General features: G+C 52.9%; 1 protein-coding gene across 2 annotated transcripts in view; it reads right to left on the reverse strand.

The window, feature by feature from the left end:
- Window positions 1–8,710: 8,710 nt before the first annotated feature.
- Window positions 8,711–22,582, reverse strand: part of KIF18B (kinesin family member 18B) — a 22,376-nt gene continuing 8,504 nt past the window's right edge. The window contains exons 2-16 of one of the 2 annotated variants that reach the window (XM_032163870.2): window positions 19,607–19,933; window positions 18,838–18,995; window positions 18,410–18,514; window positions 18,085–18,195; window positions 17,810–18,007; window positions 17,500–17,676; window positions 16,487–16,561; window positions 16,248–16,348; window positions 15,631–15,817; window positions 15,178–15,305; window positions 12,402–12,607; window positions 11,609–12,161; window positions 10,541–10,630; window positions 9,966–10,051; window positions 8,711–9,737 (exon numbers count right to left, since the gene is read on the reverse strand). In XM_032163870.2, coding sequence (XP_032019761.1) covers window positions 9,631–9,737; window positions 9,966–10,051; window positions 10,541–10,630; window positions 11,609–12,161; window positions 12,402–12,607; window positions 15,178–15,305; window positions 15,631–15,817; window positions 16,248–16,348; window positions 16,487–16,561; window positions 17,500–17,676; window positions 17,810–18,007; window positions 18,085–18,195; window positions 18,410–18,514; window positions 18,838–18,995; window positions 19,607–19,919 — 2,595 coding nt within the window. In that variant the 5' untranslated portion in view covers window positions 19,920–19,933 and the 3' untranslated portion in view covers window positions 8,711–9,630. Of the gene's footprint in view, window positions 9,738–9,965; window positions 10,052–10,540; window positions 10,631–11,608; window positions 12,162–12,401; window positions 12,608–15,177; window positions 15,306–15,630; window positions 15,818–16,247; window positions 16,349–16,486; window positions 16,562–17,499; window positions 17,677–17,809; window positions 18,008–18,084; window positions 18,196–18,409; window positions 18,515–18,837; window positions 18,996–19,606; window positions 19,947–22,582 lie in introns of those variants that run through there. The other variant, XM_032163869.2, reaches the window with a different exon arrangement.

Here is a 22,582-nt window from a genome sequence, read left to right on the forward strand (position 1 = left end):
AGTCCCCTCACCCATTTGTGTCCTTGGACTTCTGGGAAGCAGACAGCCCTCCTCTCCCCCCCTGCCACCCACTGTCCATGCCTGGGCATCTCCTGATCCCCTTTCCCGGGCACTTGCTGAATAGAGCCTTGTTCTCCACCGCCGGTGGCGCCACACAGCAAGGGCAGCCCCTAGGGGGCTGTGCTGCTTTTATCCCAAGATGCCAGGCTGTCAGGCTGGGGTGCAGTGCAAGCCCCCTGCTCAATGGCCTTCTCGGAAGGCATTTGAGGGGGGCTGGGGTGCGGCGGGAAGCAGGCAGTGTGCCCACCCCTGAACATTGTGTCTGTGCCAAGGTGAGTCATTCACTGGGCATGAAGAGGAGGCCCTGGGGGGCAGCCAGCCCAACGCTGCCAGGTCTGCTTGCAGACAAGGGCTGGCTGTCTGCCTGCCTCCTCCCCAGCTCACAGAGCCAGCTCAGGCCCCTGAGCCTCTGTCAGAGCAACGTCCCCTGCTCCACACCAGGATATGTTCTTTTTTTTTTTTTTTGTCTTTTGAGACAGGGTCTCACTGTTGCCCAGGCTGGAGTGCAGTGGCGCAACCACGACTCACTGCAGCCTCAACCTCCCAGCCTTAAGAGATCCTCTCACCTCAGCCTCCTGAATAGCTGGGACTACAGGCGTGCGTCACCACACCTGGCTGATTTTTTAACTTTTTTTGTAGAGATAGGGTCTTGCCATGTTGCCCAGGCTGGTCTAGAACTTCTGGGCTCAAGTGATCTTTCCGCATCAGCCTCCCAAAGTGCTGGGATTACAGTTGTGCGCCACTGCGCCCAGCCCAGGGTATGCTCTGCATTTGGGCATGTGATGGACAGACTGCCTGCTGAGGTCTCCCTCTGCGAGTCCCAGCACAGAGAGGGAGGTGAGAGCTCCTTAGGCCCTAGTCACATCTGACCTGGGCCTGAGCAGTGACATAGGGGGGGAATCTTGAAGACGGCGCCAGCGCCCAGTGACCTTTGATCCTGCTATGAATTGGGGACCTGGGGAAGGACAGGAGGCTTTAAAGGAAGAGCAAGGCTAGGCATAGTGGCTCATGCCTGTAATCCGAGCACTTTGGGAGGCTGAGGTGGGCGGATCGCTTGGGTCCAGGAGTTTGAGACCAGCCTGGGCAATGTGGTGAAACTTTGTCTGTACAAAAAATACAACAAAATTAGCCAGGTATGGTGGTGCACTACTGTGGTCCCAGCTATTCGGGAGGCTAAGGTGGAAGGATCACCTGAGCCCAGAAAGTGGAGACTGCAGTGAGCCAATGTCGCATCACTGCACCACAGCCTGGGTGACAGAGACTCTGTCTCAATAAATTAAAAAATAAAATAAAATAAACAAAATAGAAAAGGAAGACTGGGGATGAGCTCTTGTCTGAACTCTCATCTCTGTGGCTAGGAGTGGCTCACCTTTCCAGGCTGCCCAGCAAGTCACAGCATGTAGCCTTCCCTTTTGGTTCAAGGGAAGTCTAGTTAAAATAAGGGCAAAGCTGTCCTGGAGAGAAAAGATGTGACGAGCAGGAGGTGCCTGTCATTGAAGCTCAGTGAACTGTCCCTGTGTATGTGAGACACAAGCTTGTTTCAGCTTCAGCAGTTGGAGTCCCCCAGCCTTTGCCATCAGCCACCTCTGTGGGCCCCTGTCACAGGCCCAGGTGCATCCTCCACCCCCTGTCAACCCTCAGACCTTTCCTCACACTCAACCCTTAACTATCTTGTTTTGTTTTTTGAGACAGGGTCTTGCTCTGTTGCCCAGGCTAGAGTGCAGTGGTGCTATCACAGCTTACTACAGCCTCAACCTCTCTGGCTCAAGCGATCCACCCACCTCAGCCTCCCTAGTAACTGGGACCACAGGCGTACACCACCATGCCCAGCTCATTTTTGTATTTTAGTAGAGACAAGGTTTCACCATGTTGCCCAGGCTGGTCTCAAACTGTTGGGCTCAAGCGACCCTCCCACCTCTTCCTCCCAAAGTGCTGGGATTACAGGCATGACCTATACAACCGGTACATACAGATCATGCCTGGCCAACCCTTAACTATCTAAAGGTGTCTGCACAGAGAACCAAAGATACACACAGATTTGGTCATGGTTGTGTTCCAAACTTTCATTATCTTTTTAATTAAATATTCATTGTAGAAAGGTCAGAAACTATAGATAAGCAATACAAAAAAATGTAATTAGCCATCATTTTGCCACTTGGAGATAAACACTACCAGATTTTTTCCACACATATATAATCATTTTTTTCAAAATGGGCTCATGCCGTGCAAATTATTTTGTAATTTGCTTTTCTCACTCAACAATATGTTTTGAACATCTTTCCATATCAATAAATATTTGTCTGCATCATCATTTAACAGCTGCATGATTTTCCACTATATGCATTCATGTACCAAGCCCTAGTGGTGGACAGTATGACAGTATGTTCTCTCTCTCTCTTTTTTTTTTTTTAGAGACAGGGTCTCACTCTGCCACCCAGGGCCAGGGTGCAGTGGCGCCATCATAGCCCACTGCAGCCTCAGACTTCTGAGCTCAAGCAATCCTCCTGCCGCAGCCTGCCAAGTAACTGGGACTACAGGCACATGACACTGCACCCAAATAATTTTTTTTAAGAGACCAAGTCTGGTTATGTTGCCCAGGCTGTTGATGAACTCCTGGCCTCAAGTGATCCTCCAGCCTCAACCTCCCAAAGTGCTAGGATTACAGATGTGAGCTGCTGTGACTGTCCTCTTTCTGTTCTAAACCGCACTCTGATTTGCGTCTGCTGCAGGCAGACATAGCAAACAGAGAAGGGTAGGACTTCAGCCCATCCAGCCTCCTCCCAAACCCCCCCATCCTCCTAGCCTGGCTCAGACCCCATTCTCTGGGGTGCCTCCTCTCCTGCTTCTCCAAATGGAAGGCCGCAACTTCTAAAGCCTCTGGCCAAACCCTAGACTGGCTTCTAGACTGCACAGCAGGGTAATACCAGCCATGGAGAGAGATGCCTGGATGCCCTTTCAAGGAGCCTACAGCCAAGCTGTGCCTGCTTCAAGCTGAGGTGGGGACAAGATGACCTCCCCGAGCCCCTCCCTCACATCAGAATCTGCTAGATGACCTTCTGCTTACAGGGTAAAGCCTGGATGCCTCCTGGGACAGACCAGCCCCACATGTGGCATCAACCCACACACAGAGTGCCTGGTGTTTGCCAAATAGGCCAGCCTCTAATTCAAACGGCAGTTTTGCCACTTGACTGCTGCCCCCTGGTTCTGCTTGGGCCCTTGGCCCTGGCCCAGTGCCTGGCACAGCGTGGTGGTCAGCAAGCTGGGTGAAGAGAACACAGTCTCTCTGGCTGAGCCTTGGTGACCAGCAAGTCTGTTCATCCATGGCCCGTCCCGAGGAAGGGAACTGAGCCTATTGGCCACTAGATGGCGGTGCTCAGCTGGTCAGGTGTGAGCGGCCACAGCCACCGCAGTTTAGAGGCAGGCAGAAAGCCTGTGTGGTAGCTGTAGGCAGAGTTTTCTAAAACCCAAATTTGTTTCACCCAGAGGCATCACCCCCTTTGTTCTCTAGACTTGACTCTGACTGCTATAGCACTATCCTCAAGGAGAGGGAGTAAAGCCTTGGCCACTCAGTAGCTGTGCAGCCTTTGATGACTTTAAGAACCTTGCCTGAGTCTTCATTTCCACGTCTGTAAAATGGGGATTCAACCATGCCTGCTCCCCAGGTAGTTGTAAGAATAAAATCAGTGAAAGCTGGACACAGCAGATGCTTGACGAATTAGAGCTTCCATTTCATAACACCTACCAGGAGCTTTACCTATCGACATGTTAGCGGATCTGCGATGGGGTTGGCGGAGGGGCGGGAGCTGGGGCCTCTGAAGGGGCTTCTGTGGCCTGTTAACTCCTTTGGGAGAATGTGGACATCCCTCCCCCAAGGGCAGTTACTTGGCAGTGTGGACGGGACAGAGGGCAGCAGCTAGTGAAGCATGGGGGAGAGCCAGCACTGTCTACCCTCAGACCAGGAGTTGTTGGTGGCTTCATCTCCCAGGGGACACAGGCAAGTTATCTCCGCAGGCCCTGGAGACTCAGAGTAGAGACTGCTTTCCCATCTGCTTTCTTGGCTCTCTGACTCCCCCAGTGGGTGCTGCTTTCTCCATCCTCACCCCTCCCCATCCCTAGACTTGAGCCCCACAACTGTATCCAGTTTGAAAAGCTCTGTGTGTCACCTCCTCTCGGGTGTGGGTCTCATTTGCATCTTAGCCTGAAGCTTTACAAGGAGAGGGGCCATGCCTTTCCCCCAACAGATGGGGACTTCCTGTTGCTAGGACCTATGTCTTCCCAGCAAACTGGGGTCTCTCTAAGGACAGTGTTTCCCCCAACCCCAGGCTAAAGCACCCACAGGACAGGAGTCATCCTCTTCCCTTGGATAGGGGCTCCCCAATGCTAGAACCCATGGCTCATTGTCAGATGGGAGCTCCTTGAGGGCAGGAACTGTCTCCCATTCCGTTGGAGAGGGGGTTACCTCAGAGTAGGGCCCATTCCTTACCCCCATCCTCAGCCTGTGCCCAGCCAGGCTCTGCTGCCTAGAACTGACTCCTGTGGCTGCAGAAACGTTCCTGGCTGAACCCTGAGTCCCTTCCCCTTGCACTTCCCTGGCCTTCTCAGCATCGGTTCACTGACCTTCACAGACCCCAGGCTGCTGCGCTGGGGTTAATAAGCTCAGGCCCGTTCTTCCTTGCTTCTCCCCACCCCAGCCAGGGCCCGCTCTAGCCTACCCCCCACCTCCCAGCCTGTAACCCCGAGAGCAGCTTTTTAATTGCTTTCCCTGATCTGCTCTGTTCCCCACTCCCCTCTGCCTCCCTGATTGGTTCCCTCTGGAGGGTGAAAGGCGAGGACCACATGTGGCCCTGGTGGGAGGAGCGGACCGGAGGGTGGCCTGTTATTTCCGACCCAGCAGTCCTCCAAATGGATAGGATGAGCCGGAGAACAGAGGCAGGAGGGCTGCATGCGAGCTGGGGGAAGCCCTCAGGGTGAGCTGGAAAACGCAGCCACCATCTCTGGGCCCCTGGGGTGATTCCCCTGCCCCACATTCTTTTTTTTTTTTTTGAGACGGAGTCTCACTCTGTCGCCCAGGCTGGAGTGCAGTGGCACGATCTCAGCTCACTGCAGCTTCCGCCTCCCGGGTTCAAGAGAGTCTCCTGCCTCAGCCTCCCGAGTAGCTGGGATTACACCACGCCCAGCTTAATTTTTGTATTGTTAGTAGAGATGGAGTTTTACCATGTTGGCCAGGCTGGTCTTGAGCTCCTGGCCTCAGGTGATCCGCCCGCCTCAGCCTCCCAAAGTGCTGGGATTACAGGTATGAGCCAGCACGCCGGCCCCCCCATTCTTTATCTCAAGCCCTCCTGGATCCTTCTTCACAAAGAACCATGGAAGAAGGGAAGATGACCATGAACCAAATTCTAGCTGGGAGCCAGGATCCCCCAGACATGACCAAGAGCCAAGGGGACATTCCTGGGGGGAATCTGGGGGTCTGAGAGGCAGGACTCCTGAGTTAGTAGCTACCACGGAGGCTCCCCAGGTGGTGACGAAGTCCCCTTTGTGGGTCAAGCTGATGGCCGTGTGTAAGGGGTACCCAGAGAGAAAACCAAACCCATTCTCCTTGGCAGATACCAACACTGATGGAGATTTTGGCTTACACTTAGGTGATAGGAACAGGTGCTATCCTGATTCCGTGCATGGAGGGACCATGTCTTGTTCTGTTTTCAGCCCCTGGCACTGAGCGTGGTTCTCTGAACTGGGCAGGATTTGTACCCCAGGGTGGGGGCCCAGGTGTGAGCCATGGGGACTGAGTCAAGCAAGGAGATGGGCATAAAAAGCCCGGGGCACGAGGATTTCTAAACTCGTAGAGGTGGAGTGAGAGGCTCTGCCAGGCCTTTGAGGTGGAAGAGGCAGGATGAGGCGGGGAGAGGAGGCCGTTAGACCAGGCTGGGCCCTCAGCGGATGGAGAGCCATCGATCACCGCGTTTCGTGGATGACTCTCTTTATGTAAGAACAATCCAATCTGAGTCTCATTGCTGCCCACGGAGGTCAGCTGGGAGCTGGCTGTCAGCTTGCTGCCCCCTGGAGCTCCTGCCAGCTCCCTGCGAAGCTCGAAGCTCAAAGCTCAGACCAGCCAAGCTGCTTCCTGGCGTGGGGACGCCACACCGCGAGCGAGCACTCTCAGGCCGACCTCCTGTGATTGAGGGCAGGAGCCCCATGTGCTTGACTCCATCCGCACAGAGTCATTGTGAATTTAATGGGTCACCTGGGAGCACATTTTGCACCACGGAGCCACAAATGTTTGCCGAGTGAATGACCGGCTGTAGAACATGCTTGTCAAGAGTGACCTCTTCCACTTGAGCTGCCCCCGGCTCAGGCAAAATTCTGCCTCGTGCAGCAGACCCTATTGGGTGAAGGTTGCCCTCCTGGCCATCATTACCTGCTGCCTTGCCCTGTGCCTGCTGCCTCTGCACTTGCAGGGGTGATGGTGATGATCAAATAAGATAATATATGTGAAGGCCCCAGGAAATGGGGGATGTTACTAAATTTGAATCCAACCAACACTCAGCAAGGACTCCTGAGGTCAAGGCACCATGCCAGGGTGCTGGGGGCTACGATGATGTGAATCTGTGACTGGTTCTCTGGAAATCATAGTACACAGTGGGAGAAAACCTCATTAAGACTAATTGGAAAGGAGGGAACCCCAAGCACACGAAATGTCTGTCCTTTTCACTTCCCTCTGGAAGTGAACAGACATTGTTCACTTCCGGAGAAAAGCAGCTTGGTGTGATGCAGAGAAGCAGACCTCAGATCCAGAATGTTTGAGTCTAGCTCTGGGCAAGTTTTGTGACCCTTTCAGAGCCTATCATTATCTCCCTTATGAGGTAGCGCAGCTCAGTGAAGGGCCTGGCAGCCAGTGGGTGCTTGATGCTCCTGGCTGTTCTTTCCTCTACTCCAAAAAGGGCTCAGAGGCCAGGCATGGTGGCTCACGCCTGTAGTCCTCGCACTTTGGGAGGCCAAGGTGGGTGGATCAGTTTAGGTCAGGAGTTCAAGACCAGCCTGGCCAACATGGTGAAACCCCATCTCTACTAAAAATACAAAAATTAGCCAGGTGTGGTGGCCCAGATCTGTAGTCCCAGCACTTTGGGAGGCTGAGGCAGGAGAATCGCTTGAACCCAGGAAGCAGAGCTTGCAGTAAGCCAAGATCGCACCATTGCACTACAGCCTGGGAGTTGCAGTGAGACTCTATCTCAAAACAAAACAAAACCAAAAAGGGCTCAGAGCTGAGGGGCTGACCTGGTAGAGGCTGCTCCCCGAGGCCAGGACTCACTTGAAACTAGCAGCATTTATTTACATGCTACTCACAATGCTCTAAATGCCTTTAACATGTTTGTTATCAGAAGCAGGTTAAACACAGACTCCTGTAATTTTGTTTACACTATTAATTCATTCAGCCAACCATGTCTTCATGGGGAGAACGGAGGGAAACTTATGTGGCACTGTCACACAATCCAAGGAAGTGGAGATGGAAGTCACAAGCCAGGTGGGTGGGTGTCGGCAGAGCAGACTGCACTGGACTTAAGCCTGCGGGGCTTAGTTTGGAGCCTCACCTAAGACCTGCGGGCCACTAAGAAGGTAGAACTCCTAGCAACCCACCCCCAAGGCTGTAGAAGGGTGGAACAGACCTCCAGGTGCAATTACTCCCAAACCCACGGAGAAGAGGAGGCCCTTTAGGGCGTATTGGGCTGTGGAGTGAAGAGCCGGGCTCAGACCTCAGGCTCCAGGAGGATGCAGAGTGAGAACTGTTTTCTGTATATACTCAGAAGTTTCCTGAGGTCTTAAGAGTAGGAAGGTGAAAAAGGGAAGGTGTTGCTATCCTATCTAGGTGTATAGAGAGACACACACACCAAGGATGGAGACGGTTTATTGTTATACCAAAAATATATGTATATATCTATATACATATGTAGAAATAAAGGATCAGAAGGCTATAAACCCAAGTATCATTAGCATTTATATCCAGGTGCAGCATTAAGGCTGAATTCCCCTTTCTTTACATTTTATTTTACACTGAACGTGTATCCTATGTACAATAGAGTGAAACAATAAAGCTGTCTTCATTTGGAAATCAAGGCACCATTATCATCCACATCTTCACCAGGACTGTGGTTGGGGACTGACGGGAGTAGGGATGAAGATGTCCCTCTCAGAAACCAGGAAGAGCCGAGCTGCGACTCCCCACTCCCCAACCCATCCTCATTCCTCCTCCACTGCCTGTGGCCATCACCGTGGGGCCTGTGTTAGAGACAGGTGGGGAAAAGAGCCCAAGAGCCATCTGCCTGCACAGAGGGCATCAAAAGTGAGAGGGGAGGCCGGGCGCGGTGGCTCACGCCTGTAATCCCAGCACTTTGGGAGGCTGAGGTGGGTGGATCACGAGGTCAGGAGATCGAGACCAGCCTGGCTAACATGGTGAAACCCCGTCTCTACTAAAAATACAAAAAATTAGCCAGGCGTGGTAGTGGGCGCCTGTAGTCCCAGCTACTCGGGAGGCTGAGGCAGGAGAATGGCGTGAACCTGGGAGGCGGAGCTTGCAGTGAGCCGAGATTGCGCCACTGCACTCCAGCCTGGGCGACAGAGCGAGACTCCGTCTCAAAAAAAAAAAGAGGGGGGAACATGGCAGCACCTTTAAAACAGCAACACAGGCCAGGTGCGGTGGCTTACGCCTGTAATCTCAGCACTTTGGGAAGCTGAGGCAGGCGGATCACCTGAGGTCAGGAGTTCAAGACCAGCCTGGCCAACATGGAAAAACCCCCTCTCTATTAAAAAGACGAAAATTAGCTGGGTGTGGTGGCGGGCGCCTGTAGTCCCAGCTACTCGGGAGGCTGAGGCAGGAGAATGGCGTGAACCTGGGAGGCAGAGCTTGCAGTGAGCCGAGATCGCCACCACTGCACTCCAGCCTGGGCGACAGAGCGAGACTCCGTCTCAAAAAAAAAAAGAGGGGGGAACATGGCAGCACCTTTAAAACAGCAACACAGGCCAGGTGCGGTGGCTTACGCCTGTAATCTCAGCACTTTGGGAAGCTGAGGCAGGCGGATCACCTGAGGTCAGGAGTTCAAGACCAGCCTGGCCAACATGGAAAAACCCCCTCTCTATTAAAAAGACGAAAATTAGCTGGGTGTGGTGGCGGGCGCCTGTAATCCCAGCTACTTGGAAAGCTGAGGCAGGAGAATTACTTGAACCCAGGAGGCGGAGGTTGCAGTGAGCCGAGATCGTACCACTGCACTCCAGCCTGGGTGACAGAGTAAGACTCCATCTCAAAAAAAAAAAAAAAACCACCGAAAAACAAAAAACAGCAGCATGTTAACACTCACAAATGAATATGTACATGCCAAGAAGCTGAGTGTAACAGGAGATTAACAGAGGGTGAGTAGCAGGATGGATGTCTGGGGAGGGATGTTAATACAGCAAAGGTGTGTTGGCACTAATTGCTCCCAGGTAAGGAAGGCAGATCCAGCTCCTGGTGCAGGTGGCTACAGGTCCAGCATAGAGGGGCCGGTAGGTTAGGACACCTTGGTGGTCAGGACGTTCTGGCGATCAGGACACCTTGGTGATGCCGTTCCCTGCTGAGAGAGCTCTCCCCACCTTGATGAGGTCCTTTCCACTCCTCCGGTTGCTAGGGCACAGGGGACTCAAGGGCAACTCTGCAGGCCAGTTGGATGGGTGGTGGGGAGTGCAGCGAGGAAGGAAAGTGAGTCTCTGTCCCCGTCCTCCAGCCTACCTCCCACCTGTCTCATCAGCAGCGTCCCTGAGATGCTTGGCAATACCCTAGGCCCTCCTTTCTTCTGGGTCTCAGCTCCCCCGTCCCCTCCTGCTTCTTGTCTTCATCGGACCCCATGGCCCAGGCTATCCCTGTCCCTAGTGCCAGTCACCTGGGAGTACAAGGGGCCCAGCTGGCCTCTTCAAAGTGCTGCTGGGGAGGCAGGCGATGCGGCTGCGGCCACGGGAGACTGAGGAACTGAGGGAGGAAAGGAGGGAAGGTGGAAGGTTACGGCCCTGTCTCTGGACTATGGGTGTGCATTGAGTGGGGCATGTAAGTACTTGACACTAAGCCCTGAGAGCAAAGGATGCTGGGCATCAGCAGGAGCTTCCAGAGCTGGATCTAAGGGCGGGAGAGGCAGTGTGTAGGGTTGGGGACACGAGAGGGAAGTAGCAGTGAGGATGGAGAATCCCTTTGCTGGATTAATGGTGTGCAACATCTCCCTCATGGATTAAATGGGTGCTGAGAGCCTCCCTCATGGATCAGCTCTGGGGTGATCCTGGGATAGCAAGCGCCAAGGAAACCTCAATTGGAGAACTAGATTCGGGCCCTGCTCACAGGACCTCAGCTGCTTGCTCCGGGGATGCAGAGACAGAGACACTGGGGGCCCAGAGTCGGCCCAGGTGTCTACTGCCCTAGCGAGAGCGAACTCCTTCTCCCAGACAGCTGACACCTCCCAAACCTCACCTCACAACGCGCTTCTTCTTGCAGGCAGAGGTCCCAGGGAGGGAAGATGTTGGCTTGGGGCCCTTCATGGTGAACAGGGGCACGGGTACCCTGGGGAGGGAGGAAGGGGAAGGAGGCTGATCAGCAGGGAACCAGAAGCAGGGCCCGTCACTTCCTCCCTCCAGCCCCCAGCTCAGGCATGGGGGACGGTGGTTGGACAAGATGACCTCTGAGGTTTCTTCTACAAAGAGGTGGATTCCTCTCCCTGCCTCACTCTGCCTGGCTGACAGCTGAGTGACAGGCCTGCTCTGGGAGGACATCCAGATGTCAGTTTCTGGTGCACCCAGGGAACTGGAGTTCAAACAATTTCACCCTTCCACGTGCCCGGCTCTGCGCTTGTTACCGAGAGCTGCTTCTCGGGCTGTGGAAGGGGCGGGGGCGTGGGTGGGCAGAGCCTGCCAGCCTCTGCCCCACAGGTGCAGGTCAGTCTGCCACTGGTTCTTGGCCTTGGACTGTCCTGAGCAGGCTGCTGTTCCCCTCCCCTGCCATGTGTGTGGAAAGGGGGAGTGACAGCTTCATCTTCTCACTGGAAAATACTGCACTGAGTTTTCTAAGGACCCCCTTTCCCGTTCCAGATGCTGGGCCGGAGGCCAAAATCTGGAGTAGAAGTGGCAGAAAGAGTTATTTCCCAGTGGAACATAGAATGCAGCCCAGGCCAAAGAGCCTAAGTAAAGAGAGGAACAGTAGTGTTGGGCTCCCCTAATACATTCTTGTTCCCTGCTGACTCTTTCCAAGTTGGGGTCCCATTAGCTACTCATGAGCATGCTACAAACGAGCACAGAGTGGGTGGCTTTGCAGCATGGACAGACCAGGCAGGGGCCCCAGGAGAAGTGACACCTCCCTGGCAGCTGTATATCCTGCTCTCTTGGGCCTGGGGAGCAAAGCGGGTCACAACCAAAGGGGAAAAGATAGGAACCGTCCCAGCTCCAAGAGTCAGGCTGTCCTCCATACTTCTCAGCAGCACCAAGAAGTCCCTTGCTGACCACTGACCTCCGGACAGGAGGGGTGGCGCAAGACTGGGAGACCCACCTGGGGATGAAGGGCTGGTCTAGCCTGTTCAGCTCCTGGGGGATTTTGTCCCAGCCAATGCATTCATGGAAACTGGGCTTTGAGGGAGGCTCCTCAGAGAGATCAAAGGTGGCATTGAGGTCTCGAGTGGGCAGGGCCAGCGGGGTAGAGCAGTTCTGCATGGCGGAAGGGCCCAGGGGCACCCGGCTTTTGATGACTGTGGCTGGGCAAAAGCGAGGGGAATGGCAGGGGGAGGAGGCCCTTTCTCCTCTGGGGGTGCTGGGCCCCTGTGAAGGTTGGGTGTCAGGCAGAGACCCTCTCCTCAGGCAGGGCAGGAAGGACTGGCGCTGGCGCTTGGTGCCCCGCTTTGGGGCCATGGGACTGTCTGGCTCCAAGGTGCTTGGTCTCCTCCTCTTCTTCTCCATAGGCCATCGGGACCCCTGGGCTGGGGTGCAGTTAGGTCCAGGCGGGATTCCCAGTGTGTGCAGGGGGCCACTCAGTCGCCTCGCCATGGTCCGGGTCACAGGGCCAGTGTATCCTGGAGGCTCTGGGCGGAGAGGAGACTGCACAGGGTCTGCACAGAAGGAAGGAGAATTTATAGAACTTGGGGAGCCAGACACTGGAGACATGAAGGAGTCCATAACCCCTCAGGTCTCCTGGGGCCTCTCTGTGTGCAGAAGTCTAGGATCCCAGGGGCCCGGCCTCCTACAGCAGCAAAACCCAGCAACCGAGGCCCCTGGACACCCCTTGGCCCCAGTGGGGCCTTGAAGACAGCACCTTGAAGACAGGCAAGGGGGAGCAGGATGAGACTCACTTGACTCTGAACACAGCTCCTGAGCCAGAAGTGCCCCTCTGGCCAGGCCAGAAGTCCTGGAGGCCTCTGCCCCAGGCTCAATTTTTTCCTCTTGTACCAGCTGTTGTAGGGTCTCAAACTCTGTGATCATGTCAGGCGTCAAGAGGTTGGCTGCTTGGAGCAGGGAGAACTGCCGCTGGGCCAGGCACAGCACCTTTAGGGCCAACCTGGAACAGAAGAAAGGGGATTCCCAGCCCTGCTCAGACTCAGCCTGACCAGGAGCCTCTATGCCATGCACCTGTCCTCATCATTCCAGCTGTGGTTGAGGAGCCTGAACTGGTCCCCTGGCTCCCTCCTGCCTCGCCCCAGACAGGCTAGCCAGACTCACCACCCTCTCAGCCATGGCTTCTGCTCTGCTATTGCTGAAGGCCAAGGCCAGCCAGATGGCCACAGGTAATGGTGGGAGGTGTCACCCACTAAACATGCCCCATGACAAAGACAGTGATCTGAGAAGTAGGGAAAGGGCACTAGGTGGCCCTGGACTCAGAAGGTCTGAGTCTCCTCTTGGCTCTGCCACTTACTAGCGTTGTAATCATGAGTTCATCTACCCTAAGGGCAGTGCAAGGGGGCAGTTAAGAGCCCAGCTCAAGTCAGACTGCCAGTTTCCCGCTCACATCCTGGCTCCAATACCTCCCAGCTGTGTGATCTTGGATGCACTGGTTAACCTCAGTCTCCACAACCTTAGAATGGGGATAACAAATGCACCCACCTCATAGAGTTATTGTAAAGACTGAATGAGTTACTTTACAGACAAAATGTTTAAAGAATACCTGACATGTAATAAGCACTGTAGGTCTAGCTAACTATTGTTTCCTGTAAGATGGAAATAATACCATCTTGCTGGTTAGGATAAGAGGAGATTATGTAAGATAGGGTATGTTCATCGTGGTTCTAAGAAGGCCCTCAAAAATGCATTCCGTCTGTTTCTATTTAATGATTGGGATCCTGAAAAAGTATGTGTGAATCAAGGCGTATTTCACAGGCACTGGGGGGCTACTTAAAGGAAATTATGAGGGTAATGAGATTCTTGATGCTGTAAATTTAGATTCTAATAAAGCATATTTTCTTTCTGTAGGGCACACCTATGATAAAAGAATAAACACAATTATCTCAGTGGGAATTATCCATGGAAAATGATTTATCCTCAGGTAGTTCCACCGGCCTGGACATCTCTGAAGCCCCCTCCACTGCCCTCAGTCAGGGTGTGCTCAGGGAACACAAACTCATTTTATAAAGCAGCCTCAAGGCCTTTTTGAAAAAAGGCAGGATATAAATTAAAATGGACACAGAGGAAACTCATTCTACATCTGCACGAGCCACACATTACAAGGAAGATTAGACAATTGTGAAGCGTGGGCGTTTGGGGGCAATATCCAGGCTCTGGCCCCGTCCCTCTTGCTACGTGAGCCTGGACGAAGGCTTCAGTGCCCCATCTGAAAAATGGGGAGCTGGTCTAAATCAGGAGTTTTCAAATTAGGTTTCAAAAACCCATCGGACAGAGTAACTCTGTTTTGACTGTTCTATGCATTAGACTTCAGTGTAAGATTTCATTTGAAGAAAGTATTTTGTAGCTAAAAACAATTAAAAAAAAATCTGGAAAACCACTGAACTGGAAAATCTAAAGATCTACTCAGTGCCCTAGTGGTCCAAGATTCTAAATTTTAAAATCAAAGGGAAATTATTTTCAACGATCTGGTTGCTAGGACGTTTCCAAACATGGAGATTTGTCATATTTTATTAGTACTTCATCCCCAAGAAGTAGGGAGACTGGGGGCTATGATCCCCAGTCAAGGCCAAGGTTGAAGCAATTTGTTGGAGACCACAAAGCCAGGGCAGAAATAAGGACCCTGGTGTCCTCTCTCCTCATAACAGGGGACCCCTAGCAGAGGGGCCCTGGGTCATCGGTAGGAGCTCATGGTTGTTCCCTGGGAGATCAGGGGGACATCCCACCAGCACATCCTTTCCTCTCCAGGGCCCCAGGCAGGACCTGATAGCAGGAGACAGATAATGAGCTGCTGATTATTCAGACTGCGGCATTTTTGCTGAGTCGGGAACAGACACTCCCCAACAAGAAATAAAATTAAGCAGGCCCTTCTGTCCAGAAGCTTTAAATACACTGCCTAGCGTGAAGCATGCTGGGGAGGGAAGAGCGGGATGGCAGTAACAGAGCTAAGTGGCAGGGGATTTAGGAGCTGGGGGGCCAAGGAGAAAAATATTAGTAGCATCTTTCTATGAAGCATAGAAAGAATGGTCCAAAATCCATTTTTCTTTGGCTTTGATTAGTGGTTTGTATTTACTTCTGAGAAAAAATAGCCACAATCAATCTGTTGAAGATACACGAAAAACACTGGCTCAGGAGGGCTGTCCCTTCCCCAGCCTGATGTTCAGCTTCCCTTGGCTGTCCCCTCCTCGCTGTGGAGGGGCAGCCTGGCCTCAGACTGGAAAGCAAAGCGCAAGCCCCAGCCGCCCTGCCCTGACCCAGGGCCTGCTGGCTGCCTGGATGGACTCTGGCATTTTGCTTCCCTCTCCTGCTGGGCAGTCAGCTATGTAGAGGGATACGTAGAGGTGATAAGTTAATCGAGTAGGTGATAATAACAAGGAGGTGAAACCAGGTAAAGGACGGTGCTGATGAAGAGACAGAGCTTTTGTGATGTGCTTAACACCAATTCCCACCCCCAGGGAGGCTGAGCCCGTTGCTTCCCACCTTGATTCCAGAATACAGCAAGAAGATACCTACTGCTTAGAACGGTCCTCATCCAGTTCCTGTGCTGAGAGGTGGCCCATGACTGGCTTGGGCTGCAGGGTCACGCCAGGGGACTCTGGCAGTACATGTGTGGGGTTCTGCTCTGGCATCTGGGTTGGAACCTAAAAAGGAAGGAGAAGGCACAGGTAGAGGGGCCAGGATGGCCTCCCCATCTTTATAAACAGCTTGTAAAATCCTTCCCTCCTGCAGGAGTGGAAATGACAGCTCCTAGAATGACCAGATCCTGGTCACTTCCAAACACACAAGGATCTGATAGACTATTTCTTCTTCCTGCACAGAATCTGACATCCTCCTAATGACTAAGGTGCAAGACATCCACATAGAGACGGGACTGAAGGGACTCTGAGTCAGGGAGAGGCATTTTTTCCAATATCCCACCGGCTCCAAGCCCTCCCGACACCCAGGCCTCACACCCACAAGTCCTACCTCCTCAGCTGGGCCTTCATCCTGGTCCTTTGGGGACTGCTCCTGGTCTGAAGAGTTCCCTTCCATGGCCCTCTCCACCTGGGCCTCCATCCCCGGACTCTCCTCTTGAAGGGCTCTAGGCCCTGCAGGGAGCTCTGGGGTGCAGGGCTGGCTGGGAGGGTGGGGTGGCAAGGGGGAGCTGGGAAGGCTAAGTGGGAAAGGAGGGTTTGAGAGGCAGGATGTGGGCCAGGTGGGAGAGCAGAGAGTGGGTGGGATCTCTGTGGCACCCAGGTCGTATAGAGTCCATAAGGGACAGACACTTAGGTGACAAATGGGCAGTAGCTGAGGGTAGGAGGAGTCAGGGATTTTCTGGTTTGAGAGACAATGACACACACCCCTAAGTTCACCTTCTCTTGAATGGTAGGCCCTGCTCTTACGGGCTGGGGTGCCATTTACTCATTGGACACAGCACTCTAGGTGACAATCAGTTGCTGGGCGGGCACTGGGTACAAACCCTTAACCCTAGGGATTGGAGCAGAAGCAAGGAGTCCTAGTCCTCCAGAAACTGGAGAAGAGGGCCTGGCTCCCCATCCTGGCTGAGCTGCAGGGTGAGGGTGGGAATGGGCAGTGGAACTCACTGTTGCGGTGGTGTTCCTGACTTGGGAGATCCTGGGAGGTCCTGTGGTGGGGGCTGGCCTCCCCCCTCATATACTTGGAGCTTCTTCCTCAGAGCAGCTACCTGGAACAGAAGCAGCCCAGCCCCTGAGAGCCCCAGCTAAGCACAGGAGAGGAGGGGCAGACAGAACCCCCGCCACACCCTCAAGCTCCTGCCTCTGGCTCTCAGCCCTCCAGCCTGCCCCCAAGGCAGGCTCCTCACCTCAGCCTGGAGCTGTTGGCAGATGGTAGCATACTGGCTGATGTGACAGTCCAGGCTGGTCACATTGCTCTTCAGCTGAGATGGGGAACAGGAGAGAGATTTATTTGTTCATTCAAAGCAGCTTTTATCAGCCACCGCCAACGGCCAGGCACTGCACTAGGTCTCACCCACGTCCCCATGACCCAGCCTCGCAAGTGGGGAGACACAGCAGAGAAGGTCAGTATCATGCCTGAGACCACAGCGAGGGGCAGAAGACCCCTGACTCCACGACTAAGACCTTCTTGCCAGGGTTAGGATGTTCTTGCGGTGGTCCCAGGAGAGCCAGGGCTCCCTGGGGGGAGGGAGGAAGAGAGGGGTCAAGCAGATGTGGCAGAAAGCATATATTGGTGTTTATATTTTGCTGAAAATACGCTCCTGCTGCTAAAAACAAGTCTGAACTAGACCACTGGCCAATGAGAGGCCACCCTCCTGCCGTCTCCCTTGGTTTTGGAGACCATCTTGCCCCTCTCAGCTGGTGGCTTCCCACCCAAGGATGGGGACTGTGTTGCGTCTATCGCTAAAACTCTCTGAAGACAGAGGAACTTCTTTTTTTTTTTTTTTTGAGACAGAGTCTAGCTCTGTCGCCCAGGCTGGAGTGCAGTGGCATTATCTCAGCTCACTGCAACCTTCACCTCCTGGGTTCAAGCGATTTTTCTGACTCAGCCTCCCAAGTAGCTGGGATTACAGGTGCCCACCACCATGCCCAGCAGATTTTTGTATTTTTAGTAGAGACAGGGTTTCACCATGCTGCCCAGGCTGGTCTCGAACTCCTGACCTCTGGTGATCTGCCCACCTCGGTCTTCCAAAGGGCTGGGATTACAGGCATGAGCCGCCATGCCCAGGCCAGAGGAACTTCTTTCCTCTGCCTTGGGGACACTTGGCCCAGGGATCTGTGGGAGCTGCCTGGGTCCCGCCCCTTCCTGCTCCCCAGCTGGAGCTGCCCCACGCCCAAGCCGGCCCTGGCTGGCACGCACCGAGAGCCTGATCTCCTTGGCCCGGTCGGCATATTTGAGGGTGTTGTACGTGTCCTCGTAGGTCAGGCTGGAGGGGCTGATGGCAGCGATCATCACTGTGCGGCAGTTGCCCCCGAGGGAGTCTTTGAGCAGGCGGGTCAGTTTGCTGTCCCGGTAGGGCACGTGGGTCTTGCGGCCCTGGGGGGCAGTGAGCACATGTGGGGTGAGGCGACTGATAGCACTGACCCAGGATGGGGCCCTGTGGCCTTTGGCCCTGGGTTCAAGTGCTCAGTTGCTATCCTGGGGAGAACGCTGGCCTGTGCCGCTTTACCTTTGCGTCGGCCAAGGCGTTGAGGACATTGATGAGCGCCAGCAGAGAGCGGTTGATGTTGGCCCCCTCCCGCAGCCGCTCCCCCTTCGCATGGGTACTGGATGCCCGCTCTGAGCCAGCCAGGTCAATCAGGCTCATCTTGGCCACCTGGACAGCCTGGGTCAGTCCTGGAACCCGGTCCTGCTGCTTCACGAAGATCTGAAGGCAGATGGCAGGGGTGAGGGGGAGATGGGCATCAGGAGCCCTGGTTTTCAGGCTCTGACCCATGACCTCACCTGGAAGATGGCATGGGAGCGGGAGGAAGTCGCGTTGGCATCAGTGGGGTGCTGCGTGCGGTTACGGTTCCCCCTGGTCAGCATCTCCAGCAGCTGCTTGGCTGAGGCTGGCTACAGAGGAGAGGCCCAGGAACAGGGCTGTGGGTTCGATCAATCGGGACTTTTCCCCTAACAGGAAGGGCTGCTCTTCAGAACCTACATCATCCCCTTGCTACCACCACCACTGCTACCACCATCACAGGACCCAGGGCATCCCCAAACGGTTTTGTGAGGGAACCCCGAGGACCCATGGGGCCGATCATCCTACCCGAGCCCAATCCCACACCTGGTGGAAAGAAAGTCCTTGCACCACCACCCCCTTGTCTGGGTCCTCGCGGATGGCAAGGGGCCCCTTGGGCTCCAGGAGGTCATGGATCTGCTCATTATACACCTGAGAAAGGAAGAAAGGAAGAGGCCTGAGGGATAGTGGCCCATCAGGAAACCTCTCCCTAGTGGCTGGACAGGGGAGCTGAGGCCGGGGTGTATCTGAGACACCCACAGAAGTGGCGCTTCCCAGGACTGTGTTACATGACCACAGCAGGGTGAACGGGCGGGTGTCTCTAGTGCAGCATCTCACTGAGCAGTATCTATCTCCTTGAGGGGCGCCAGCTCTCCATTTCCCGCCACCCTGTCCCACACCAGCTCACTCCACCCCATGGACTCACTCCCCTCCGGGTGGTTGTGAGAACAAGGCCCAGGGCAGGGGCAGCCGACCTCCTGGTAGCTGATGAGCACCTCGAAGCACTTCTCCTGCTGGCGGGCCTCCAGGCGCCTGTACAGTTCCACGGTGGTCAGGTACATGATGCCAGGGTCCCCCTCCCTTCCCAGCATGGTGTGTGTCTTCCCAGCCCCGGTGGCCCCGTAGGCAAACACTGCAGAGGACAGAGTAAGGAGGACCCCAGTGCCTTGCCACCCAGCTCAGCCCTTCCCTCCTCCCTCAAGCCCCTTTCCTTTTCCTCCTGTGTTCCATGTTCCACTGCTCCCACTAATCGCACCCTCCATGTTCCCGCTGCAGGGTTGGAGTTCTCTGTGTGTTTGTTCTGCTCCCCCATAGGCCAGTGGATTTGGGATGACCGGATCTCCACTATGGGTGCGGGCTATGCCTTCCTTCTGTAGGCGAGGCAGCTTTTAGTGTTGAAGGCCCACAGTTATCTCCCTTTTACCACTTACCCTGGTTTATCCCCACACACTGTGGCTGTGATCTGTGAGTGGTGTCTTCTCCCCTCTAGACTGTGAGCACCAAGTGGACAGGAACTGTCCTGTCTGATTTGCTGTTGCTGCTCTGGGCCCAGTAGAGTGCCTCCCCATAGACTGAATGAATGAATGAGGGTCCCACAGAGCATGATGGGACATTGTACAAAACTCCTTAGTAAATCGTGCCCTGCTTGGGGGAGGCAGGCACATGCCAGAAGACACATGAAACCCTTCCCTTAGGAGGAGGCAGGGAGGCCAGGCCACTGCCAGGCAGGGCTGAGGTTCTCACCTGAACAGTTGTAGCCCTGGAGGAAGCTGTCCAGGACGTTGTGTGTGGTGTGCTGGAACACGTCCTGTTGGGTGGCCGCCTCGCCAAAGACCCGGTCAAAGACAAACGTCAGGTCTTTGCCCTTCTTCTTGGGGCCATCATGGGTGCCACCCCATTTCAGGCCAGGGAACCCTCCATCGGGCTCCTCAGGGTTAAACACCAGCACCCGCTCATCCACCACCTGAACCACTGGCCGCCGCTGACTGTCCAGCTCCCGAGGGGTGGGGGGCCGCACCCGTACCACCACTTGCAGCGTGCTGTCCTCCACTGCCATCACTGTGGCAACACCTGGGCGAGACATGGTGGAGCTGAGGACCAATCCCACCCCAGGCCTGAGCAGGTGCCCCCTCAGCACTCCAAGATCCCCTCCACCCATTCCCAATGACTGGTCTCTGTTTTATGCCTCAAGGGAGTAAAAATATCGGTGCTAAAACCAATTATATCTCTTTCTCACTTGAAATACCATCTTTGTCATACTCAAATGACTCTCTCTCTCTCTCTCTCTATATATATATTTTGTTTGTTTGTTTGTTTGTTTGTTGTTTTTTTTTTTTGAGACGGACTCTTGCTCTGTCGCCCAGGCTAGAGTGCAATGGCATGATCTCGGCTCATTGCAACCTCCGCCTCCCAGGTTCAAGCGATTCCCCTGCCTCAGCCTCCTGAGTAGCTGGGATTACAGGCGCTTGCCACCATGCCTGGCTAATTTTTTTTTTGTATTTTTAGTAGAGATGGGGTTTCACCATGTTGGTCAGGCTGGTCTCGAACTCCTGACCTCATGACTTGCCCGCCTCGGCCTCCCAAAGTGTTGGGATTACAGGCATGAGCCACCGTGCCAGGCCTCAAATGACTATTGTTGGAGGCCTCTTACTGGGCTTTCTAGTATGTTCCACGAATCCATTTGTCTATTCTTTTTTTTTTTCTTACCTTTCATAACCCTCATGTATCTCTGCCTATTCTTGGGCCAGTGCCACACTGTTTCCATGATATTACTTTACAGTATGCTTTCCAGCTAGTAAGGCAAGAACCTTTTCATTACTCTTTCTTTTCTATAGCTTTCTTGGCTATTTTCAGGCATTTATTAGGCTACTTGATTTTAAGAAAATTTTATCTATTCTACCCCCAACCTGGAGCCCTCTCCTCCCTCAAAAACCCTACTGGGGCTACAGTTTGAATTGTATTACATTTACATATTTATTATACTGAGCCTTTTATTTTATTTTTTTACTTTACATAAGCCTTTAGCAGCCAAGTATATTAAACTCTTTCAGGCAAGATTGTGGCTACTGCCTTTCTTTTTGTTCAGATATTTTTTATGTCCCTCAATAAGATTTTATAGTTTTCTATCTCTTCAGTTAGTTCTGTAATTGTCCTTTTAATATATTTCTCAGGTATTTTATGTACTTAATTGCTCCTGTGAATGGAACACTTTTCCCCATTTACGTTTCCAGCTGATAATTACTAGTATGGAGGAACACAACTAATTTTATATATTCACACGATATCTACCACCCCCAAACTCTCTTATTAATTTCATTTATTTTTATTAGAACTTATTGGGTTTTCTAAGTATACAATTATGTATCAGAAGAGGAAAAAATTTTTACCTTTCTTCTCCATATTCATACCCAATATTTCATTTCTTGTCTATTGCAGTCTCTAGAATTTCTAAAACAATGTTGAATAATAATGATGATAATGTGCATTCTTGTTTTGTTTCTGATTCTAAAGGAAATGGCTTTAGTGCTTCCCTATTTAGACATTAGTTTTATACAAGTAGTCTTTATCACATCAGCAATTTCTTCCATTCTTGTTTTATTTGGGGTTATTATTAGGAAAGTCTAGAATTTTATCAATGCTCTTTCAGCATCTCCATACACACACACACACACACACACACACACACACACGCACACACATATATATGTTTTTTTTTGAGATGGAGTTTCACTCTTGTTGCCCAGGCTGGGGTGCGATGGCACGATCTCAGCTCACTGCAACCTCTGCCTCCCAGGTTCAAGCAATTCTCTTCCCTCAGCCTCCCCAATAGCTGGGATTACAGGTGCCCGCCAGCATGCCCAGCTAATTTTTGTGTTTTTAGTAGAGACAGGGTTTTGCCATGTTGGCCAGGCTGGTCTCGAACTCCTGACCTCAGGTGATCTGCCCACCTTGGCCTCCCAAAGTGCTAGGGTTACAGGTGTGAGCCACCGCACCCGGCCCTCTCAATATATTTATGTGCTTTTTTCTCCCTTATTTTGTTGCTATGGTAATTTATTAGATATTATTCCTGGTATCAAACCAACCATGCATTCCTGGAAAAAATCCTACCCTGGCCATGGTGAAGTTTTTAACACTTAAATGGTCAGACATGTCAATCTTTTCTTTTATAGCTTTTATGTCATACTTAAGAAGACATTTCTTCTCCAAGGTAATAAACCCTCTTCTTGTATTTCTGTCTAATACTTTTTCTTTCTTACATTTAGGTTGTCATGGAGATGGAATTTTTTTTGTGTGTGAACTGTGTGATGAGGTTTCTAAATATCTTTTCTTTCTAATTGGTAAGCAATTATCCTCAAGGTCATTTATTGAATAGTGCATTCTTCCTCCACCAATTTGAAATGCCAAATTTAACATAACTAAAGTCTCATAGAAACATGAATTCGTGGCTGGGTGTGGTGGCTCAGGCCTGTAATCGCAGCACTTTGGGAGACCAAGGTGGGCAAGTCACCTGAGGTTGGCAGTTCGAGACCAGCTTGACCAACATGAATAAACCCCATCTCTACTGAAAATACAAAATTAGCTGGGTGTGGAGGCACATGCCTGTAGTCCCAGCTACTTGGGAGGCTGAGGCAGGAGAATCACTTGAACCTGGGAGGTAGAGGTTGCAGTGAGCTGAGATCATACCACTGCACTCCAGCCTGGGCAACAAGAGTGAAACTC

The sequence above is a fragment of the Hylobates moloch genome, unplaced genomic scaffold (assembly GCF_009828535.3).
Source record: "Hylobates moloch isolate HMO894 unplaced genomic scaffold, HMol_V3 SCAFFOLD_10, whole genome shotgun sequence".
In the NCBI taxonomy this organism is placed as follows: Eukaryota; Metazoa; Chordata; class Mammalia; order Primates; family Hylobatidae; genus Hylobates; species Hylobates moloch.